The 25,260-nt window shown below is 44.3% G+C and overlaps 1 protein-coding gene across 2 annotated transcripts in view; it reads right to left on the bottom strand.

Annotated features, from left to right (window-relative positions):
* Nucleotides 1–25,260, bottom strand: part of IARS2 (isoleucyl-tRNA synthetase 2, mitochondrial) — a 60,511-nt gene that overhangs the window by 34,103 nt on the left and 1,148 nt on the right. For both annotated transcript variants that reach the window (XM_018572164.1, XM_018572173.1), the window contains exons 2-12: nt 24,329–24,451; nt 23,974–24,133; nt 22,389–22,537; nt 22,178–22,227; nt 20,746–20,855; nt 19,488–19,578; nt 18,950–19,065; nt 18,224–18,393; nt 16,860–16,950; nt 15,214–15,365; nt 13,561–13,721 (exon numbers count right to left, since the gene is read on the bottom strand). In XM_018572164.1, coding sequence (XP_018427666.1) covers nt 13,561–13,721; nt 15,214–15,365; nt 16,860–16,950; nt 18,224–18,393; nt 18,950–19,065; nt 19,488–19,578; nt 20,746–20,855; nt 22,178–22,227; nt 22,389–22,537; nt 23,974–24,133; nt 24,329–24,451 — 1,373 coding nt within the window. The remainder of the gene's footprint in view (nt 1–13,560; nt 13,722–15,213; nt 15,366–16,859; nt 16,951–18,223; nt 18,394–18,949; nt 19,066–19,487; nt 19,579–20,745; nt 20,856–22,177; nt 22,228–22,388; nt 22,538–23,973; nt 24,134–24,328; nt 24,452–25,260) is intronic.

The following is a 25,260-nucleotide window of genomic DNA, read 5'->3' as shown; positions in this document are numbered from 1 at the left end:
GCTCTCTACCTGGGCATTCTCTGTGTGGGCTCTCTACCTGGGCATTCTCTGTGTGGGCTCTCTACCTGGGCATTCTCTGTGTGGGCTCTCTACCTGGGCATTCTCTGTGTGGGCTCTCTACCTGGGCATTCTCTGTGTGGGCTCTCTACCTGGGCATTCTCTGTGTGGGCTCTCTACCTGGGCATTCTCTGTGTGGGCTCTCTACCTGGGCATTCTCTGTGTGGGCTCTCTACCTGGGCACTCTGTCAATGCTCTGTCTGTGCCTTCCTTGTGTGGGCATGCGTGCTATCTGGGAATTCTATGTGTGTTTTGTTTGCCTATTCTCTACGCGCGCGCTGTCTGGGCCCTCTCTGTCTGCGCTCTCTTTGTGTGTCCTGTCTGCATGTGCACTATCTGTATGTGCTTTGTGTGCATGTGCATGTCCTATTCTGTGTTCTCTGTAGGCCCTGTGTGTACAGTGTCTGTAAACTGACTGTGTATGCTCTGGGGTTGCAATCACTATAGCGTGTGCATGACAACAATAGAGGAAAAGAAGCAGCCACACAGGAACAAGAGAGCAGGGAGGTAGATAGTACATGAACCCAAGTATGACTGCAAGCAGAAACTGCCCAGGAAACAGAAAGCTCTCATCTGTAAAGGAAAGCCCGGAGGAGGGAATGCAACACTGAGGAACGGAGCAGGTCATTGACAGACTCAATGATGGCATAAAACTGAATGAAGAAGACTCCTGTGCTGCTGACATGAAACAGAAAGCGCTCGTCTCTTATTATACAGAATCTAAAACTGTCCTAATTGGCACTAAAAGGAGTATACATCAAGCACACATCAATTAAAAACAAACAATAATGTAATGCAGAACAGACCATAAAAAGAATAATGAAAGGGGGGCAATTCTCATTTATAATGACAGCTAGAATTGAATTACTTTTAAAAATATGCAGCAGCAAAGGACATCAGATTCACATACTTTGCTCAGGCATGAACTAATTAAAAAAAACAATTAATCTGACTCCCTTAGGGCAAGAGAAGCTTTTCGCGCTGTACTCCGGCATGTACTGTGCTGCCAGTTAGTATGGAGTAGATGGAAACAGTGTACGAGTTAAATCCAATTTTGTCTTGTCATTAGAACAGGAATAGAGGGAAAATCTTCCAATGGGAACAACCAGGAACTTCCCTCAGTTTGGAGAGAGTTCCTTTTACTACCTGGCTGTGGGACAGGAAGTAAAAGGAAAATCTTCAAAATAACAAATCTAAAAGGGGTTATAACCCTCCCCGAGTTTATTAAAAAAAAAGTTTAACTACAAAAATCTGTGCATGAATGACTGAATGAACAGACGATGAATTGAATGAATCAACAGAGTGAAGACAAAAGGCAGTTTCCCAATTAACAAATTAAATTTATAAACAATTATACCTATTATATGAAGCTATATACAGTATATGTTCTATGTATATGCAAACTTCTTCACATATAAAATTAAACCATTACAAGTACCAGAAAATAACGTCACATGATCTTTCTCCATATACAGGCAGTCCCCGGGTTACGAACAAGATAGGGTCTATATGTTTGTTCTTGAGTTGAATTTGTATGTAAGTTGGAACAGGTATATTTTTAAGTGTAACTCCAGCCCCAAATTTTTGTTTTGGATAGCATATGGAAGGGTTAACACGCTGTAACGTTTGTTTTGTTCTGTGTGCTCCTGTTCAGAAGATTTCACCCCACTTTCTGTCCCTGTGACAATAGGATTTTGAAAATTGGAAACAAGGATTGGTGATAAGGCTTCAGTGGAGACACCTTTTTTCCCATGATAACTCTTAGGGGAGTGAATTTCCTTTCCTAGGGGTAGATTTCCTCTCACTTCCTGTTGCCTCAAGGACAGGAAGTGAGATTAAATCTTCCTAATGAGGATACAGACAGCAGTAAAAACCTCACAGTGACCCGGAGGAAGAGGCGGGCACCCCTCGTCTCCATGTCTAATAAGAGCCAGCTTCCTGTAATGTACATACAGTACTACAAACCAGACCCAAAAAGGTGGGCACCCTTCGTCGGCACGAGCGCAGTAGCATAACAATGAAATGCTGCGCGGTACACTTTGTCTGCATCCTGGGACCCCTTGCTGTACAGTAATAGCCTGTTTGTAAGTAGGGGGTCGTATGTAAGTCGGATGTTTGTAACTCAGGGACTGCCTGTATACAAACCCAAAGCCTTACTTCACCACTGGGACTGGTCACCCGATTATGGAAGGCAGACTCAGCACTGATTTTCAGGAACTGCATTGGAATGGGATATATCAATACATAACAGAAGCAGGTATGCAAAAAAATGTCTAAAAGGCTAAAATCCCCGCCATGTGTACAGCTAGCCCAATGTTTTTTTTATTTTTATCTCAACAGAAATGTACTTTAGCTAAGTATACAGACCTAGTTATACATAAGCATACGATCACTATTGATTGAAAAGGCTTACAGAAACAACTTTGAGTAATCCGCCATCATTGGATAACCCGAGAAATTCTCAGTGCAATAATTTTGGCACAGCAACAAGCTTATTTGGCAAATCAGTATAAAGGTGCAGGAATAAAAGGCATCCATATTTTTTTTCACTATGGTCACAATGCAGGGGCATCCCCATAATGAGGCAGCCTGAGCCAGTAGCCTCGGGCAGCATCTCATTGGGGGGCAGCAGGCTGACAGTTCGGCCAGCCGCCGCCTCCTGCCTGACACCTTGGTCGGCCACTGTCTCCTGCCCGGCTGACACCTTGGCTAAACCCACTGATCCCCTCTTTTGCTGGCCGCATCATGCGGTGAATAAGGCCCCCTTCACACCAGGCACTGAATCGCCGACATGAACGATCACATTGCTCTGAGCGATCTGAACCGCCTGTCGGCCAAAATGCTCCCCGGCCCTTTTTTTCCCCAACGCTGATCAGCGCAGTTTTCATATAGATTTCAATGGAACCACGCTGATCAGTGCGGTTGGGGGCGGTTTTAATTCAAACGCAATTAAAAACGTCCAAAAACGCCTTTTTAAAATTCACTCCAAAATTGCGCTGATCCACAACCGCCCTGGTGTGAACAGAACCTAAGGTAGGGATGGCCCTGTCAGGATTTTATTGGTTGCTCTGGGATAACGCTCTTTGCACAACTTTACTGAATGAGTCAGAGTAGTAAAATGATAAATCACATAATGCATATAAAACAAGGAAAGAAGTGATACTCGAATAGAAAACAAGTTTAGCGTGCCAAGAAATTCAAATATAATTCTTTGAAGAACCTCTGAAGTTTTAGATGACAGTTTGTCACGCACATTTCTTATAAAATCCTCTCACGTGACAGACAATAAACCTCGCAGTTCAGCCAGATACAATCTACACCCAATCTCTTCCTCAGCAAATGATTGAAGTGAAAAGAGCAAATTCAACCTTCACCCCTTGCGCAACTTGTTTGTTTTACACCTTCCGGCCAAGCCACACAACGCGACAATGCCGCCGGAGATGGAGGAGCCGTGCAAACATCTCAGGAAAAGCAGACTGAGTTTCATTGGACGGAATCTGAAATCAATTTGCAAGTAAAAGAAAAAAAAAAAAGCAGGAAAATCAGGCCTGCAGGCTGTGATGAGCTGGGCGACATATACAGTGCTGCTGAAACTAAGGCCTCATTCACACTACTAAGAGCCGGCCCGTACAGATCCGTGCACGGCCGTATCTGGCCGCTCCCGGGCAGGACGGGTGCTGCGTGTGATTGTATGCAGCAGCCTGTTCTTCTCTATGGGAGTACACGGCCGCACGCTCACCTGAGCTGCAGATCCGTGCTTGGATGCAGATAGGATCCATCCTGTCTGCGTACGAGTAAGGACACACACACCGATGTGCAGTTTGGGTGACCGTACGTCTGCGTACGAGTAAGGACACACACACCGATGTGCAGTTTGTGTGACCGTACGGTGGCGTACTCCGATAGAGAAGAACAGGCTGCTGCGTACAATCACACGCAGCACCTGTCCTTCCCGGGAGCTGCCCGATACAGCCATGCATGCTGCACAGATCTGTACGGGCCGGCTCTTATCAGTGTGAATGAGGCCTTAAAGTTTATTTCCACTTTTGCAGCCAAATTGGGATAACAACTATTCAATATGTCATACATGTTCCCATTTACAATCCCCAACTCGCCTATACTCCAGGTTTCTTCCATGCTCTTTCCTCATGGTGCATGGGCTCACCTGACCCCTTTGTAAGCCTGGGACCACGGCAAGGTATTTGTATGGAAAGCTGTGCGAGATTGGCAGGCACGTGTTTTACCTCTGTACTGAAAGAAGAACTCCAGGAAGTTATTCTGTTAACTATTGTAGTGGGGCTACTTAAGTGCTCGTATGTGTCTAGGTGCTAAAATAACAAAATTATACTCACCCAAAGCTCTGGGCCGGCCAGCTATCACAACGCTCCCTCCAGTCTGCCTCCACCTACCTGCACTACCTCTGGCCTTCAGGTGAGTAACTTTTTCTTTTTTTTTTAACCTAGACACAAACGAGCACCACTGCAAGGGTTAATAAAAAAAACATTTCCAGATCTCAAAATCCTGTTGTAGTGGCCAGATAACATGCAGACCGGGGACTCTGTGTGCCTGATATGTATGTGCTGGTGGTAGAGGAGGCATCAGAGGTTTAAATGAGAAAACAATGTACTCAGCTTCACAGTGCTCCCCGCTGCTCCTTCCTCTGTCACAGCTGCTACAATACACCCGGTGCTGGGTATGGGTGAGCATGTGACCTCCTCCCATGATACAGTAGTTGAGTCTGAATGGCAATTTCCAGGTCCATACACCGTCATGTGATGGAGGGGGTGACAGCATCAACCTTAGTAAGATCTGACACCTTTAGATACAGCGCGTACACAGAGATAGGATTAAAAGAGGAACGGACTAAAGGTGAGTATAAGCGGGTCATGGTGTGCTCTTGTAAGAGACTCCCATGATGCAGTGCTCAGACCTGAATTGCCAAGCTCAAACAAGGTCACAAGACAGAGGAAGTGAGCAAGCTCAGACACCAGTTTTCAAAGTGTTAGAGCTGCAGAGGAACAGAGTGGAGGGAAGTACAAGTGGGTGAAGGTGTGAGCAAAGTGACAGAGTAAGCAACCTGTGGCGTAAACTGTAAGAGAATACACGTTTTTATGCACGCTAATTGGTCTTTGGGGCTGTACAACTGCAAGCTCTTCTGCACTACAAAAGACGATTAAAGAAAACCAATTAAAAAATGTAAAAAGTCAAAATCCTGCAAAAAATGAGGAGATACCTCTAAGGTGCGGGCCACTTTTGTGCACAACTCAGATCCAAGTTTCAATTGGTAACTAAAAAGGTACAATTTCTGGAAAGTCCATCTCCTGTCCAGTAACAGCGCTCTTAATCACAACTAATAAATTGTTAAATAGCATATAAAAAGCAGCGCAGGAAAGAAGGGGACACCTTAGTGACAAGAACATACAAGGCAAACATACAAACTGATGTTACATTCAAAGTAAATGAAAGCAAATTACATTCATCATTACAGCTCCCTATTCCACGATTGTAAGTGTACTTGTCAAGGACATTACTGTGTGCAAACTTACACTGCTGACAACATACAGGTACCTTGTGGTGGCTGCAAGTACCTTCCATGATCCGTGAAATGAAAGCTTTTTACCTGGAATGTGCCCCGGTCCTTGACTTCTGCTCTTTATGAAGCTAAGTCCTCCCAACATTTGAAGGTGTAAAATATAATGGTCTGGGGGCAATTGTTTTAGTCAACATGTTTTTAAACTGGTGTGTTTTGTCTTTTTATTTCTATTCAGCACAGTGTGCGCCCATGACAATGAATAAATTAAAGGTGGTCTAAAAAGTGAGCGTAGCAGAAACTCTGTCCCTTTTTGGCTGCCTTTCTCTAATTGAAACTCTATACAGATCCAACAGACCAAGGAGACATAAGGGGAGAAGAAACATTAGTTACTCATCTGACTCACTCAGCTGCATGTGTAATCTGAGCTTCTGCAATTAAACTCTAAAAAGAAATAGGCTTTATTTCAGCAAAATGGTTCATAGAAATCTGTGTTAATGGGAAACACAAGGATGGCCATGGCTGATCTTTAATTCTGAAAATACTAGGTGCTTGGCTCTCATGCTGATCCATTGGTTACAGTAGCTACCAAACTTTTGAACTAGAACATACTGTGGGGGGAACTTATCAAAACTGGAGCAGAGTTGCACTGCAACCAATCAGCTTCCCTGTCTCATTTTCAAATCTTACCTGAACAAACTGAAGAGAGATGCTGATTGGTTGCCATAAGCAACTGCTCCAGATTCTGTTTGCTCCAGTTTTGATAAATTCCGCCCACAATATGAAGGTCAGGAGAAAGCAAAACAGACCAGACACGGCCAAGCATTATCTGAAGGAGGTCAGTGATGGCAGTATATATATATATTTCTCAAAACAGTTTCCCTTTAAAGTGTGGGCAGACCCTTAGGCCCCATTCACATTGAGTGATTCGAAAATCGCGCGTTTGTCGCGTGATATCGCGCAAGCTAGAATCGCGGCAAAATCCGCTCCAAAAAGGGTTCTGCTGTAGCGACGCACGACCCGCGACAGCGACGGACAGAGCCCCATTGAGATGCATTGGAGAGCGATATCGCGCGGTAAATAGCTGCGATATCGCGGGAATTACCGCGCGATAAATCGCTCAGTGTGAATGGGGCCTTAGGCCTCATTCACACTGGAATCGGCCGGCACGTACAGCTCCATGCACGGCCGTATCGGGCATCTCCCGGAAGTACGCAGCCCCTGTCCTTCTCTATGGGACTACGCAGTCGTACACCACCCTACACTCACCCGTCCTGCATGTCCGCGCGGGTGTCCTTACTCGTACGCTGACAGGATGGATCCTGTCTGCGTCCGAGCCAGGACACCCCCACGGACATGTAGGAGGGTGAGTGTAGGGCAGTGTACGACTGCGTAGTCCCATAGAGAAGGACGGGCTGCGTACTGATCACACGCCCCACCTGTCCTTCCCGGGAGCTGCCCGATATGGCCCTGCACGCAGCACGGAGCTGTCCGGGCCGGACGATGCGTGAATGAGGCCTAACAGTGAAACGGTCTTAATTGCTCCCTTATGACCTGTTAAATTACCATTGAAAGGGTTTTGTTGTTTCTGTGGACTACTAAAGCTCCTCTCCAAGTTTTGGAGAAGATGAGCGGGATAGAATTTAATAGTTCCAAGACACTTTATGTCCTAGGGTGACAATGCTGCTCCTCCATAGATAAAATACATCAGGGGTGTGGAATTCCTATCACCCGACGCCCAGGACATGCAGTTTCGGGCGCCAGGCTGCCCGATACAGCCATGCATGCTGCACAGATCTGTACGGGCCGGCTCTTATCAGTGTGAATGAGGCCTTAAAGTTTATTTCCACTTTTGCAGCCAAATTGGGATAACAACTATTCAATATGTCATACATGTTCCCATTTACAATCCCCAACTCGCCTATACTCCAGGTTTCTTCCATGCTCTTTCCTCATGGTGCATGGGCTCACCTGACCCCTTTGTAAGCCTGGGACCACGGCAAGGTATTTGTATGGAAAGCTGTGCGAGATTGGCAGGCACGTGTTTTACCTCTGTACTGAAAGAAGAACTCCAGGAAGTTATTCTGTTAACTATTGTAGTGGGGCTACTTAAGTGCTCGTATGTGTCTAGGTGCTAAAATAACAAAATTATACTCACCCAAAGCTCTGGGCCGGCCAGCTATCACAACGCTCCCTCCAGTCTGCCTCCACCTACCTGCACTACCTCTGGCCTTCAGGTGAGTAACTTTTTCTTTTTTTTTTAACCTAGACACAAACGAGCACCACTGCAAGGGTTAATAAAAAAAACATTTCCAGATCTCAAAATCCTGTTGTAGTGGCCAGATAACATGCAGACCGGGGACTCTGTGTGCCTGATATGTATGTGCTGGTGGTAGAGGAGGCATCAGAGGTTTAAATGAGAAAACAATGTACTCAGCTTCACAGTGCTCCCCGCTGCTCCTTCCTCTGTCACAGCTGCTACAATACACCCGGTGCTGGGTATGGGTGAGCATGTGACCTCCTCCCATGATACAGTAGTTGAGTCTGAATGGCAATTTCCAGGTCCATACACCGTCATGTGATGGAGGGGGTGACAGCATCAACCTTAGTAAGATCTGACACCTTTAGATACAGCGCGTACACAGAGATAGGATTAAAAGAGGAACGGACTAAAGGTGAGTATAAGCGGGTCATGGTGTGCTCTTGTAAGAGACTCCCATGATGCAGTGCTCAGACCTGAATTGCCAAGCTCAAACAAGGTCACAAGACAGAGGAAGTGAGCAAGCTCAGACACCAGTTTTCAAAGTGTTAGAGCTGCAGAGGAACAGAGTGGAGGGAAGTACAAGTGGGTGAAGGTGTGAGCAAAGTGACAGAGTAAGCAACCTGTGGCGTAAACTGTAAGAGAATACACGTTTTTATGCACGCTAATTGGTCTTTGGGGCTGTACAACTGCAAGCTCTTCTGCACTACAAAAGACGATTAAAGAAAACCAATTAAAAAATGTAAAAAGTCAAAATCCTGCAAAAAATGAGGAGATACCTCTAAGGTGCGGGCCACTTTTGTGCACAACTCAGATCCAAGTTTCAATTGGTAACTAAAAAGGTACAATTTCTGGAAAGTCCATCTCCTGTCCAGTAACAGCGCTCTTAATCACAACTAATAAATTGTTAAATAGCATATAAAAAGCAGCGCAGGAAAGAAGGGGACACCTTAGTGACAAGAACATACAAGGCAAACATACAAACTGATGTTACATTCAAAGTAAATGAAAGCAAATTACATTCATCATTACAGCTCCCTATTCCACGATTGTAAGTGTACTTGTCAAGGACATTACTGTGTGCAAACTTACACTGCTGACAACATACAGGTACCTTGTGGTGGCTGCAAGTACCTTCCATGATCCGTGAAATGAAAGCTTTTTACCTGGAATGTGCCCCGGTCCTTGACTTCTGCTCTTTATGAAGCTAAGTCCTCCCAACATTTGAAGGTGTAAAATATAATGGTCTGGGGGCAATTGTTTTAGTCAACATGTTTTTAAACTGGTGTGTTTTGTCTTTTTATTTCTATTCAGCACAGTGTGCGCCCATGACAATGAATAAATTAAAGGTGGTCTAAAAAGTGAGCGTAGCAGAAACTCTGTCCCTTTTTGGCTGCCTTTCTCTAATTGAAACTCTATACAGATCCAACAGACCAAGGAGACATAAGGGGAGAAGAAACATTAGTTACTCATCTGACTCACTCAGCTGCATGTGTAATCTGAGCTTCTGCAATTAAACTCTAAAAAGAAATAGGCTTTATTTCAGCAAAATGGTTCATAGAAATCTGTGTTAATGGGAAACACAAGGATGGCCATGGCTGATCTTTAATTCTGAAAATACTAGGTGCTTGGCTCTCATGCTGATCCATTGGTTACAGTAGCTACCAAACTTTTGAACTAGAACATACTGTGGGGGGAACTTATCAAAACTGGAGCAGAGTTGCACTGCAACCAATCAGCTTCCCTGTCTCATTTTCAAATCTTACCTGAACAAACTGAAGAGAGATGCTGATTGGTTGCCATAAGCAACTGCTCCAGATTCTGTTTGCTCCAGTTTTGATAAATTCCGCCCACAATATGAAGGTCAGGAGAAAGCAAAACAGACCAGACACGGCCAAGCATTATCTGAAGGAGGTCAGTGATGGCAGTATATATATATATTTCTCAAAACAGTTTCCCTTTAAAGTGTGGGCAGACCCTTAGGCCCCATTCACATTGAGTGATTCGCAAATCGCGCGTTTGTCGCGTGATATCGCGCAAGCTAGAATGGCGGCAAAATCCGCTCCAAAAAGGGTTCTGCTGTAGCGACGCACGACCCGCGACAGCGACGGACAGAGCCCCATTGAGATGCATTGGAGAGCGATATCGCGCGGTAAATAGCTGCGATATCGCGGGAATTACCGCGCGATAAATCGCTCAGTGTGAATGGGGCCTTAGGCCTCATTCACACTGGAATCGGCCGGCACGTACAGCTCCATGCACGGCCGTATCGGGCATCTCCCGGAAGTACGCAGCCCCTGTCCTTCTCTATGGGACTACGCAGTCGTACACCACCCTACACTCACCCGTCCTGCATGTCCGCGCGGGTGTCCTTACTCGTACGCTGACAGGATGGATCCTGTCTGCGTCCGAGCCAGGACACCCCCACGGACATGTAGGAGGGTGAGTGTAGGGCAGTGTACGACTGCGTAGTCCCATAGAGAAGGACGGGCTGCGTACTGATCACACGCCCCACCTGTCCTTCCCGGGAGCTGCCCGATATGGCCCTGCACGCAGCACGGAGCTGTACGTGCCGGACGATGCGTGAATGAGGCCTAACAGTGAAACGGTCTTAATTGCTCCCTTATGACCTGTTAAATTACCATTGAAAGGGTTTTGTTGTTTCTGTGGACTACTAAAGCTCCTCTCCAAGTTTTGGAGAAGATGAGCGGGATAGAATTTAATAGTTCCAAGACACTTTATGTCCTAGGGTGACAATGCTGCTCCTCCATAGATAAAATACATCAGGGGTGTGGAATTCCTATCACCCGACGCCCAGGACATGCAGTTTCGGGCGCCAGGCGAGTAGTTTTTATGTATATTTAGCCCGGCTCCGGACAAGCAGAGCTGAATGTACATTGTGGAGCCGCCGCCGCTCGTTTACTACAAGTGGTCTGATCAGACCACTTGTATCAATTTGAGCAGCGGCGATCGTTTTTGCCCGCACCCCCGGCTGTAGTTTTCGGGGTTGCCCGCTCTCCTGGGAGATCCCGAAAACTACGGCACAACGACTCAGCCATAGAGCCCATAGAGCAGACAAAGAACGTCTGCTCTACGGGCCACCCGTCTGCTCTACGGGCCACAGCGCCACCTGTCTCGGCTGTCAGGAACTACACAGAACAGATGTTCTGTGTTGGAGGGCAGGTTCCATAAAGAGAACCTGTCACCTCCAAAACTATCACATAAAGGGATTTTAATCCCCTATGTGATAGGAAGAACATTAAGTGGAAAAAGTAAAATGAAAATGTAAAAAGTTAAAAAAATAATATATAAAGATTTAAAAAAAAAAATGAAAAAGTAAAAAATAAAATAAAAATGAAACCCTGCTGCCCCCACCATCTGCATGCAAATAAATGCATGCATAGGACATTCTGCATGTGCTTTGAGATTGCAGCCGCCATTCCATGGTGGTAGCCAGAATTCTCTTACACACACATAATGTGCATTAAAGGGTAAGTTCATTTTCCCAGGTAATATGGAAAAATAAAAATTACCCGATTAAATCTGGCCCCGTCTCTCCCAAACCGCCACCCCCCTGGCTATACTTACCTTTCGGCGAACAATCCATCCCCTCCCCCAGTATGGGTGTACTATCTGTCCCCCTACTGCTGTCCAGCGCAGTCCTCCCCTATGCATTTTGAATTTCGCTCGCAAATTGCAAGCACTCATTGGTCAACGTGGTCAGATGACTGCGCTGACCAGTGAGAAGCGCTATTTAGCATAGTCAAATATGTTTTGATTAGGGGTGCACCGATACTAGTATCAGTGCGATACAGAGTATTTGGGCGAGTACTAGTACTCACCCAAATGCTCCGATACCTTCCCCGATATTGGAACTTACGGCCAGATGAAAATTTCCTCTGACTGGCAGTGCCGTGCAATCAGGAAGTAATGACCCGCCTCCTGGTTTCCTGATTGGCCGGGAAGCCGGCTCCTTGCTGATTGGCTGGAAAGCCGGCTTCCTGGCCAAATCAGCATCGAGCCAGTTTCCCGGTCAATCAGGTCATTACTCGCCACCCGGCTTCCTGATTGACCGGGAAGCAGGTTTCCCGGCCAATCACAATCAAGCAGGCCAAACAACATGGAGCAGGCTTCCATGGCAATCAGGAAGCTGGGCAGGATGTCATTACCCGGCTTCCTGATTACCAGGGAAGCCCACTCCATGCCAGCGGAAGCACCGGTATTAGTATTCGGTGTCGGCGAGATTCGAAAGCAAAAAATCGGTACTCGATACCGAAAAAACGGTATTGGTGCATCCTTAGTTTTGACTAAAACTATTTTTTTGTATTGGGTCAAGTAGATTGTCATGACGGACGAGTAGATTTGGCCCCCGCTTTAGCCCTTGGACAAGTAGTTTTTTTTTAAATTTCCACACCCCTGTACATTGAATAAGTATTGTCACCCTAGGACTGGCAGTGTGTTACTGAAACAGGAAAACTAATGCAGCCACCACATCCAAGGACTAGTAAGCTGCAATACATTACATTTTTGTTCATGGGTTCAGATATGCTTTACAAGACAACTGTACCAACCCCCTGAGTGCAGACCACCTGGTTACATGTTTATCCTGGTAAACATTTGAAAAGAAGCCTACAGCGCCACCTGCTGGCTGAGAACTGTAACAATGAAACATTCATAAACAATATTTCATATTTACTTTTTTTCTCCCTTAACCATTGTAAAAAAGAAATAATTTATGTACAAAAACACAACACTCTTTAAACGTTATAGTCTCTGAACTGTTGAAATATGGGACAGGGCCTAAAGCTGTGTGTACCTGGTTCTATATTTTTTGTTCAACCTGCGGGCTGAACAAAATAAGAAAAAAAAAAATGGAACAAATTCCTCCATCAACGCTTACGAGCATTGCCGGACGAATCCCCTGCTGTTTGCAGTCGAACAAACTTGCGGCTGAATGGCAGCTAGTTGTGTTCGGTCGAGAATTTTCCAACTGGCTCCTTCGATCAGCTGATCAAGGGATGCCGAACAGATCGGCACCTGCGTTACGAAATTCAAACCCCGTGTACCCAACCTAACTCTTAGTACTAGGGTAGAAGTCAAGGCCCTGTATATAGCATGCATATAGATAGATAGATTTATTTATTTGTCACATACACAATCGTACAAGTATGATATGCAGTGAAATGCTTACACGACTGCAAGAAGGAGAGGGAGAACAAGTAGAGAGAAGAATCAATAATAATATAAGACTTTTACATCACAAAATAAAATATCAATTTTAAAATTTAAATATTAAAAATTAAATTATTGAAGGCTGATACATGTCTGCCCATTCTTACTGCTTGTGGTCTGCCAGTAAGAAAGTTGGAGATCCACTGACACATAGATATAGGATCCAGAACCAGAGGAGAACAGGAAGTTTATGGGGGTAAACCTTGGGGGTAAACACAGCAAACAGACCTTATTACATATGGCTCAGACTTCATTCGGGTCAGACCTGTGTAGGAAGGACATACTGATTGGAGAACCTGAACACACACCAATATACCCGACACGTGCACTTTAAAACCAATAAGGAAGCAGTAAGTCATTTTTTACTTTTTTTTTGTAAATTACTAAACCCAATGTTTACATATACTTCAAATACTCTACCCAGTGCCTATCTGTGTGTCATAATGGCTGACAGACCTTTAAACAGAGAATGTCCACTTACCTGTTAATCAGTGGCTCTCGTGTCTCCTTGTGATAGAATACTGGGATTGGGACCCCCCAACTACGCTGTCTCGATATACACCAGTACGTTCTGTCTTCAAGCATTTTTAACATGCGGTTGGTGGCTGAGGCCGGAACAAATTTCACTTTCTTTAAAACTTCCTGGAAGGAAAAAAAAATGTAAGTCATTCATATACACATAATGTAGAGACAGCCATTAGTGACCCAATACCACAAACATCTTGGCCTTCCTCTGGGTTCAAGGTTTTTTAGTATTTATATCAATAGGTGAACAATGATCCTGGCAGACACAATCCAGCTAGTGGTATGTAATGGCCCTACAGAACATTTTTCTTTTGTTATAACAGACTTATACAGCAACTGAACGCAAACATTTTCAGAAAAATTTTCCCTGTTATAGGGAGATTTTAGAAATGTTACATTTTGCCTAAGTTGTACCTTAAAAAGGTAAATTGTGTCTTGAATTCCTCCTGATAAATATCAGTGCAGTTCCTGGCATGTGAGGGTGCTTAGGGACTCTTGTTTTGTAGCCTCATAGCTGTATATGTTCATTGTGGTATCTAAGGCACTGCTGGCTGCTGTTCTCAGATTGGGAGTGAGATTTAGTGATGTCATTACTGTGCTGCTCACTGTTCTCCTTGCTGGAGGCTCTGACATGAGGAAGCAAAGCCCTGCCTCTACCATGATGGCTGTCTCCACACAGATACACAGTGAAGAACAAGACATGGTAATTTAGCAGTGGGGAAAGGTCAGCTGCAGGGAGACCACAGACCATACTGTTGATTAGTCATTTGCCCTCTACCTGACGTTTTTGGACACAGCGTTCAGAGATCAGTACCCCCACCTTTCCAGGCTAAAAGTCCCCAGTCCTCCCCTATATACTCCCTATATTATTCCTGAAGTCCAGGGAGTGAGTGACCTGGAACAAGTATACTGTAAAGGCCAATACCCTTCAGAATCTTTGGACTGCACCAGTTTCATTCTTGTTCCAGATCAGTGACCCACTAAGCAGTGAAGTCAGGGTCAAGGTAACTGTGAACCTGCACTTTTATAATCAAGTCAGCAAAGGAAACTCCCCTATTCCTGTACTGTACACAAGTTTCATTTAGGGTTCTTTTAAAAGGCAATAGAAAACAAAAATAGTGCATTAGATTACAAAAACTAGGGATGCACCGATACTAGTATTGATATCGGTGCCGATTCTGAGTATTTGGGCAAGTACTCGTACTCGCCCAAATGCTCCGATGCCTAGCACGAGTACTTCCGGTATCAGGAAGCCGGGCAGCGTGTAATGACGCGACACCCTGCTTTCGCAATTGACCGGTCGGTAATTGGTATCGGCGGGTACCGAAAAAAAATTATCGGTACTTGTACTCGGTACCAAAATACCGGTATCGGTGCATCCCTAACAAAAACCAGGTGGCGAGTCATTACACGCCACCTGGCTTCCTGAATGGGACTTCCTTTACTCTGTAATTGGTATCGGCGTGTACCGGAAAAAAAATTATCGGTACTTGTACTCGGTACCAAAATACCGGTATCGGTGCATCCCTAACAAAAACCCTTCAGCAGATGATATGAACAAATCAACATCTAAAACTAATTTAGCGGCCTTACAAAAGATTGCTCTTACCTGAGCTTTGTCTTTAATGTTGGCGGTGCTGACAAACCACTGCTTGCTGGCACGAAAGATAACAGGCTTCTTGGTCCTCCAATCATATGGGTAGCTATGTACAAAGCTCTCCTCCTTTAGCAGGTTCTTAGAACCCAGTAACATCTGTATGACTGGAAATAAAAAACACATTGTGAACTGCAGAAATAAAACTGCAATCATCCTAAAACCAAAAATCTGAACTCAATAATAAAAAATATGTTTTCTGCTACCTTACCCCACAGTTACTCTTGTAATGGTGTTCATTTTTTTCAATCCAAACTTTCTTTGCTTAAATTTATATCAGCTGATTGTAACAGAAAAAAACCCTTTTTGTCCTAGCGTGAGTTTTTGTAGAAGCAGCGTGGTCATCCTTGCCTACAGCTGTACACGCAGACGCACAGGGCACCTGCACAAACAGATAACCCTTCACTACAGGATAAGCCTCAGAGCCGCCCACTAACTGCAAGGGAGCATTGGACATGTAGTCCAGTGTAAGTTAAAGAAGTGCATCCATATCTGTGCCGCTTATGAACCCAGTGGAAGTAGCAGAGAAAGTCGCGGTGCTTTAAAAGGCGTGATATTTTTCTATAATTAAAAGTCCTTATATTCCATGTATACCCGTTACAAGTATTAGCTATTAACTTAGGGTTTAATTAAACTTTAAAAGGAATAGTCCATATAAATGGAGACAAAACTTTCACATAAATGGGCAATTCAAACTAACCCTATGATGAAAGAACACATGGGCAAAGATAATCCTCAATTAAAAAGGCATGTTGGAATAATCAGCAAATTCTGGGACATAGGCAACTGATATTATATGCAAGGCGTACATTTTCCTGTAAAGGTGCAGCTTGTCCTCATCCTGTCCGGTGTCCTTAATCATGCTGTACATTGCATTAAAGGAACAATAATAAGACTCTGGATGTTGGAGGGGTGGCAACAATAATAAGACTCTGGATGTTGGAGGGGTGGCAACAATAATAAGACTCTGGATGTTGGAGGGGTGGGACCATGATGAAAACTTGATATTGTACGGCCTTCCAGATGACTGCTAGCAGCCTGCTTGTGTGTGCCGAGTGCTGCCCCCATTCCACTGTGTGCCATATTGTGGTAGCCAGACAGCAGCGCTCTCTAACATGCACAATGTGGATATAGGGCAAGTTTACTTTCCCAAGTAATTTGAGAAAATGGAATTACCCGCCCAAATATGGCCCCCTCCCCCGCCCCCCACACTGCTATAACTTACCTTTAGGTGAACGGTCCTTACCCTCCGCCGGTACAAATGCACTATCCCTACTGCCGTTCAGTGCAGCCCTGCACTATGGATTTTGCTCACAAATTGCAGACACTCATCGGTCTGCATGGTCACCTGACAGCGCTGACCAATAAGAAGTGTTTCTTTAAATACGGTTTTGATTAAAATTATTTTCTGTACTACAATTAGGTTGTCATGAGGGACGAGTAGACTGAGCCCCCGTTTATTTTTTATATTTCCACTCCACATTGTATATATGACTAAGGATTTATTGCTGATTTGCAATATAATGGGTGAGCTCTGTCATCTGTCACTGAGTGTCAATCTGGAGGTCCCGTGGTATTTTAAAAATTGGCATAGCACATACCAGCTTCATTGCCATCTTCAAGTACAGCTTTGTTTTCTAAGTCAGCCCCTGCTTTAGAGGTGTAGCAGCCAGCTTCATCCACCAGGCAGTCCTTCCAAAAGAAGATAAATAAAATCATTTAAGTGTTTGTCAACTTTCTCTAAAATCAGAAACCTACTTTATCACACTTTATCAATCTGCTGCTTCCCTGATGAGAGCTGTGAACCCAGAAGTGCTTAGAGCTGAGCACTTCCTGGATCATACTATATAGTAGAGAATAGCAAATGGAAGTTCACTGCTCTCCTGCCACTCTCCACCCTGACACCTGCCATGGACATCTCAGGCACCCAGGAGGGAAAAGTAAACCCCGGACACATTGTGGGTGGGGGGCGGGTCGCAGCTACACATGTATTTGTATGTAGAAGTAATCAGTTGGTTTTACAAATGCCCAAATCATTCTAAAATAAATCCGGCAGCTCAGCGAAAAATGTAAACAAGCTCTCAGATGCTATTATGGCTGTAAGTTAGGCTGGGTACACACTGGCATATGTTTTGCACTCAGCCTTGCAGGTTGAACACATAAAAACGATGACAGATTCCTCCGTCCACCAACAGTGTTGATGAACTGATCCCCGGCTGTGTACATTGTATTCTGACAGTGGTTCTGTTCAGCTGGTGATGCAGCACTGTTCAGCTGGTGATTTTCCAGCATTTTCTATTGGAAAAGTTGATCCAATAATCATCCAACCACAGATGGAATTTCGTCTGATTTCTGCTGAATAGGCCAAAATTCACTTCATGTGTACCCAGCTTTAGTGTACATGCCAGAACTGCCACCGCCATAACAAGCGTTAAAAATAAACTTTTACTTAGCCAATACAAGGGAAAGTAAGGGAAATTATCCCCACCACATTGGTTGTCAATGGGAGAAGGGACAATAAGGAGCCCGTAATCTACTCTCCCAAACTCCCCACCAGTCCGATTCATTGCACTGGACAATAATGATACTACACAACCTGTGTGTATCCGAGTTAGTCACATGGAGCTTTGTAAGGGAACTCTGTTAGGTAAGAGAGAGAATGGGCCCTCCTGTGTATCATTCTGCATTAGGTCTAATATACTAATCAGGCTAATTTTACAACACAGGTGGGAGCTGTTCCTCCACCTAATAACTTGCCATTTGCTGACTGCACAAGTGGTAATTATGGAATATTCATATGCAATAATTTATATGGACCTGAGAGAAGGAAATCTGCAAATCGTTATTTTATTTTAGACCAGTCAGAATATGACAAGTAAAAAACACAAAAACAATATACATTCCTTTTAGTATCATAATCATTCTCCATCAAGTGAAGTCCCCATATGAGACCACATTAACTTACCACTGCTAATTTGTGATGAGAAGCAACGCTGTAATCTTCAATGCCGTGGGCAGGCGCAGTGTGCACGAGGCCTGTACCTTTTCCCATGGAGACGTGGTTGGCTGACAAAAATGGAGAGACTCGTCCTGGTATTGTGGGGTGATCACACAATCCATTTTCAAGATCTGACCCTGCAAGATGGGGAACAGCTCTAGTACAACTTGAGACAAAGGAAGAACAAAATATTTAAAAAAAACCCCAGTGATGGTCTAAATGATGATCAACATGACCTGACTAAGTGGTGTGCAGTGCTAGGTACCAGGAACAATCAGCATGGAGTTGCCTGTATTTTTCATGTTTGTGTGGGTTTCCACCAGTGTGCAAGGTTCCTCTCAGGACAGGATTGTGGGGGGGGGGTAGGGGAGCATAACGGTAGGCAAATTGACTATAGGAGATACAGGCATGCCATGCACTGGCACAAATGCAGTAGCTAGGATTTATAAAGGGGCTGTGATTGCCATGATAATAGTCTCATGTAATGTGTCTTCAGTCTAGGACTGTCTACTAAAGCATGTACCTGATCTCCAACAACTCCTATTCCATATCCACAGTCATGTACCATATGCAGTAGCATGCCTGCTATATACAGTATATTCACTATATACAGTATTCAGTGATGTCAAGGGTCGCCCCCTGATGCCGCCATAACAAGAAAGTTGACCACCGCTAATTTAAATGAACATCTACCTTTAAAAGTTGAAATGATTTCAAATTTGGTTCCCAGGGAAAGTGCTATGGAATCCGCAAGTTCTGTAGCCAGAATATAAAGCTCTCCTGAAGTCAGGCACTTCACCAAAGAATACCTGGAATTACAGAAGCAAAATTCAATGCAAATAATAAAATGAAAGGCACAATCACAATTCTTTGATTCCTTTTCAAGTGAGTACATCATAAGTAACTTTATGTATTGATGTTTTCATGTTTACTTTATGAAATATTTTGAATTGACTGAAACAATATAATTTATTATATCTATATATGAGGCAGCAATATTTGCTCATCATTATTACACATGCAGGCTGTATTTCCTGCTCAGTAAGAAGAGGATATGCATTGTTTTGCAAATCTATTACAGGATAACAGTGTCCCAATATGTGTTTCAACTGTGTATTTATAGCTCCTAAGCTAGAGCTGCTTTTCCTCTTCCAAAATAAAACAAGATAAATATGTACATATAACTCAAAGTACAGCCAATAAAGAGTAAAGGGAAATAAAAGAGACATACGTTGCAGCTGGCATATAACTGATAGCCTGATTCGCAGGGATGGTCCATGGTTGCGTTGTCCAAATCAGAGCGCTGACCTTTGTGGTGCCATCTACAAATGAGAGACTATTTTAGTGAAGTTTTCGTGCACAACAACACACTCTAAAAATGACCTTCATCAGTAATTCCACTAAGGTAGATGTAAACTCTAACGTATTGACATTTAGAACTCCGTTTATAATGGAGAGCAGGTATTGATATCTGCCCCTCCTTATAGACCCCAATGTGAGTCCACACCATGGCCTGCATTTTGTGGCCTATTCATAAATTGCAGGCTGCAGTGTGGAGTCTGTTGTGTCAAACTGGTTTCCAAGAACCACCCGCACTCCTTTCGGTCTGCAACCTTCCAATGGTGGTGGTGCTCTGGTGATCAGACGGATGGCGCCGTGCAAAACTCAAAATAGTCTCAACAGGTCACCGGCACACACACATGAATTCAATATCTCTTTGATTTGAAACTTCTAATGACATGCTGTGACATTTTTCAATAAACATATCAAAGAGATATTGCATTCATCTGTGTGTGCCAGTGACCTGTTGAGAATATGTTGTGTCAAACTGACTTAACTGTGTTTAACGCAGCAGAGAGACTTTTGTGATTAGAGAAGAGCTGGTCCCATGACTTTGACATGTCACATGACAGAAGAAAATAAAGCAAAAAAGATGCCTCCCCTAGTGCAGAGAATCTTTATTTTATGAAGCAAAAATTAAAATTATTATTCACTAATGTACGAGTAAATCATGCATCAACAGTGGGTTGGATCGGTATCCCCAGGATCCCCAGATATACACCAGCAACTTATGGCTAAACCCCCTTCTTCCGAGCCCTATTGCCATTCACGTAGTGTGCCTAAATAGGAGCCTCACCAGCCAATCCCTGGACTGTGGGATTTACTTGTACATTTGTGAGTACCAATTTTAATTTTGCTTCATAAAATAAAGATTCTCTTCGCGAGGGGAAGCGCCTTTTTTTTGCATCGAGTTCCCTGACTGGTAAAGTGCTGCCACCCTGTGGGAGGTCCGACTTACTGCAGTGGAGTCACAGCTGTAGTACTTTTGTGCTGGTGGATCAAGATGTAAAACAAATGGAAAATGCACTCATCAGTGCATAACCAGCTTTAAAGTAAGGTGCACATGGCAGGGCTTTAAACAGTACAACAGTAAAAAGTTAAAATGTGAAGGCGACCTGAGAGTGAAAGATAGAGGGCAAAGATATTACCTATTACAGACGCCAGATTGGGAGGAGGCTTCTGCAAAGGAAACTTTACATAGATGGATCGGCTGACATGTTGCTGGTTATATTCTAGCTCTGCTTCAGCCAGTGCTGTCCTGAAAAGGTAGAGAGAAGAGTAAACTGAACAGTCAGAATAAAAGGGAACATGGGGAATTCACAAAACCAGATGTAGCAAGATGCAGCCCAAAAATGGAGCATTGTGTAATCCAGCCTCAACCTTTTTACCATGAAAATATCCCTAAATTGACTTTCAGGTCTCAGAGAACACCCACAAAAATATTAAATACCATATAAAATAATTACAACTCATGGAATAATAGTGTGATCAGCAGGTTATAGAACTTTTTAAATAAAATTAAGAAAGTGTCAGGGCAGAAGTGACCCCTTACAGTGGTGGTCAATGGGCAAAAGTGACCCCTTACAGTGGTGGTCAATGGGCAAAAGTGACCCCTTACACTGGTGGTCAATGGGCAAAAGTGACCACCTTACACTGGTGGTCAATGGGTAGAAGTGATCCCTTACATTGGTGGTCAGTGTAAAAGTGATCCCTTACACTGGTGCTCAGTGTAGAAATAAACCCATACATTGATGGTCAATGTAGAAGTGACCCTTTATATTGATTATCAGTGTAGAAGTGACCCCTTACATTGGTGGCCTTGTATTGGTGACCCTTTACATTGGCAGTCAGTGTAGAATTCCCACCTTACATTGGTAGTCAGTGTAGAAGTGTAGAAGTGACCCCTTACAGTGTAGGCAAGAGACCAATCAGCCACCGTTTTCTTGTCAAGGAACCCCCAGCAAACTCTGGAGGAACCCTGGTTGAGAAGAGCTTTTTTCCCCAAATTCTATTTTTATCATATTCAAAAGCAATGGAGACATACAAAATACAACAGGATTAAATGACATGGTATTATATGGAAGTACAAAAGAAAAACTTAAGAAGCTTACATCAATAAAGAACCTTTAGATAGGCAGTGTGCATTAGTGTTATCAATGTATGGTGTATCGGTCCTAAATTTACCAATATTACCAATAAGTGGCGATAGTAAAGGGAAGCCTCCACCAGCAACCACTGCCTCCAGTGTGCCCCCCACAACCAGTACCTTCAGAGTCCCCCTACACATACAGTGCCTCCAGTATGCCCCCCCCACAACCTTCCACTGGTTCCATTGTGCCCCCTCATCCAGTGCCTCTAGACTAACTACAGGAGGGGGCGGTCACCAGGTATGAGGAAAGAGAGCAGCGAGGGGTCTATTACAGGAAGCTCCTGCACAGAGGTAAAGTCTCACCCTGGGTTACTGCACTGATCTGGAAGAAATACACAAAGTACTCCAACAATCATAGAAGTAAGGAAATAGATAAAAGATACAAAACACAAAATAAGGATCTCTGACACAAGAGGAATCTAATGACTTACTTTGACGATGGAGACCAAAAGACAGGCCGGTAATCCTGATAAACATGTCCCTGCAAGACAAAAGTGAGACACTTATTTATTACCCAAATGTCAAACAGGCAACAGCCGCAGGTATCACACAAAGATCGCCAGACTCCGAAATCATTTTTCAGAATATATGACACATGAAGAGATACTACACTAATCATCACAAGCACACAGAGCTCAGTACCTTCTCATGCATTTTGCTGAAGACATCCAATTGTTTTGCTTCGTAATTCTTATCGAAGGTATAATAGCATTTCTCCCAGTCAGCCATCACTCCCCAGCGAATGAATGATGCTTTTTGCTTCTCTATGGCTCTCTCTGCAAATGCCTTGGCTAAAACAGAAAAAAATAACATTAAAATAGGAGGTTTAGATCCTCAAATCATCTCTGAATTGGTGATGACACTGTCCTTCTTTGGAGGGGGGCTACTTTTGTTCCCCATGGTCCCTGTGTGTTTTGTAAAGTAAACACCGCTCCAAGCTCACTCCTGTGATGGACTACAATCTCATGTTTAGTTACCTAATTTATATTGAGATTGTAGTCCATCATTAAAGCAAGCTTGGAGCAGTGACTACTTTACAACACACACAGGGACCATGGGGAAGAAGAGTAGCCACCCTCCAAAAGGAAGGACAGTGTCAGCACCAATTCAGAGATGATTTGAGGATCTACAGCCGAGTGATACACAAATAAGATACATTTCTGGTAATAGTTGAAAGGTACTTGAATGTATTTTTAAGGTTTAAATCCTGAGTTTAGTGCGATATATTATTTTTTTTTTATATATATATACCACTAGCCCTTAAAACATGAATTGCCATGTTGAGTTACTTGCTCAAATTCCTTTATATTTGAACAATGTCACATTTATTTAACACTGAATCTTTCCCACCGATTTTTCTTTTTTGTTATTGACATAGATTCTTCTCGGCATATGATAATTTAGCGAATACTATTGCTAAGTTTTTATCCTTTACACAGTTATGGGTTAGGAGTGCAGGGGGGAAGAGAGACGCTTTGAGCAAGTTACACAGTAGTTTTTGGGTCTAAATATGGCAACGTGGAAACCTCATATGCAGTATAACTGTCAGTGCTGTACACATATAGACTAAGAAATGTCACCTGGGAACAATTTATCGGTGATGGAACTTCACGTGTGCCAATCTCACATCTGTGGGTTGCTCCCAAGCCTGCCAGCATGGTACTTGATAACTATCATTCTGCCTGATAAGCCAGTGCCAGTCTCCTGCTTCATGTTCCACCCCTACATTTTCAGCTGAAGTTACCCATAGGCGAGCTTACAAGTTAAAGTGTACTTTAATTCTCACCCTCCCCACACCCTTTCCTCCCTTCTTCTGCACATGTGTGGAGATAATCCAATTCATTTTTATAGGGAGGCCCGCTATTATACATCAAAATGACAGACAGCGTCTCCATAGAAACGAATGACAGTTTTCTGAGCACAGCATGGATGCTGCAGGAGGATGGCCAGGTGAGTAGAAAACATTGGCAGGGGGGTGCTAACTTAAAAGATAATTATACAAAAGCATAGTTATCCTTTAGTAGGGTCTGACAGGTACACTTTAAAGGTACAACATCTGCTTGGAAATTTGGTGGGCTCTAAAGGTTATTTAGTTGAGGACTGAAAGGACCCCTTTTCTGCAAGAACTGTCCCTGACTCATTCAATCATAACTCCTCTATATCTGTAGTACACCCGAGTTACTTGTCACTGTCCTTATGTCCGATCACTGTCGTTATGTTTCCATACCTCTACTTCTGATTTCCATAGGTGACAGACTGTCAGCTTTGTCTCCAAGTTCAGCCAGGGCTTTCAGTTCTATGGGTAACCCATGACAATCCCATCCCGGAACATAGGACACCTTGTGCCCCCGCATCATTTGAAAACGATTTGTAACGTCCTTTAGGATCTGAAAGACAAATCAAAGTCACACTGACATCTGCAGTAAATATTCCAAATTAGAATCTGTTTACAATCTTTCGGGGTTAAGCTCTTGTCCGAAGCTTTAGTGTCAGTGTACTTTTGTATGAAATGTCATCTATTTTAGCTGTTTAATTCTCTCACTCTAATGTGTTTCTGTCAGCATGAGAACATTAAGTGTTACCTTATTCAGAGCGTGTCCAACGTGGGGGTCTCCATTAGCATAGGGCGGCCCATCGTGCAAGCTGAACTCTTTCTTGGCTTTTCTGCTTCTTTGCCAGTTATACAATTGTGAGAAGTTACATTCCTGTGTGGGGAAAAGATGGCGGAACGTTATTACTGGTGCTGGGATCCTGAGAATATTCGGATAACTATTCACCACTCTGACTATACCAGACACACAAATCTCTCATCAGCCTTAGAAAAATTCCCCAACTTCTACACTGCCTCCGCAGAGTACCCCCTCCTCTACGCTGCCTCCGCAGGGTACCCCCTCCTCTACGCTGCCTCCGCAGGGTACCCCCTCCTCTACCCTGCCTCCGCAGGGTACCCCCTCCTCTACGCTGCCTCCGCAGGGTACCCCCTCCTCTACGCTGCCTCCGCAGGGTACCCCCTCCTCTACGCTGCCTCCGCAGGGTACCCCCTCCTCTACGCTGCCTCCGCAGGGTACCCCCTCCTCTACGCTGCCTCCGCAGGGTACCCCCTCCTCTACGCTGCCTCCGCAGGGTACCCCCTCCTCTACGCTGCCTCCGCAGGGTACCCCCTCCTCTACACTGCCTCCGCAGGGTACCCCCTCCTCTACACTGCCTCCGCAGGGTACCCCCTCCTCTACGCTGCCTCCGCAGGGTACCCCCTCCTCTACGCTGCCTCCGCAGGGTACCCCCTCCTCTACACTGCCTCCGCAGGGTACCCCCTCCTCTACACTGCCTCCGCAGGGTATCCCCTCCTCTATACTGCCTCCGCAGGGTACCCCCTCCTCTACACTGCCTCCACAAAGTACCACTCCTCTACCCCTTCCTCTGACAGGAAGTGAGAGGAAATCTGTCAAATTGAGAGTTCCCCTCTTAAGGTGGCCACACACACATAGATTAGTGATGTGTGACCGCCTCACCCCTC

The sequence above is a fragment of the Nanorana parkeri genome, unplaced genomic scaffold, assembly GCF_000935625.1.
Source record: "Nanorana parkeri isolate BGI_ZX_2015 unplaced genomic scaffold, ASM93562v1 scaffold43, whole genome shotgun sequence".
NCBI lineage: Eukaryota > Metazoa > Chordata > Amphibia > Anura > Dicroglossidae > Nanorana > Nanorana parkeri.
The sequence above is the reverse complement of the archived record's forward strand: the minus strand, read 5'-3'. Positions and strand labels throughout refer to the sequence as shown.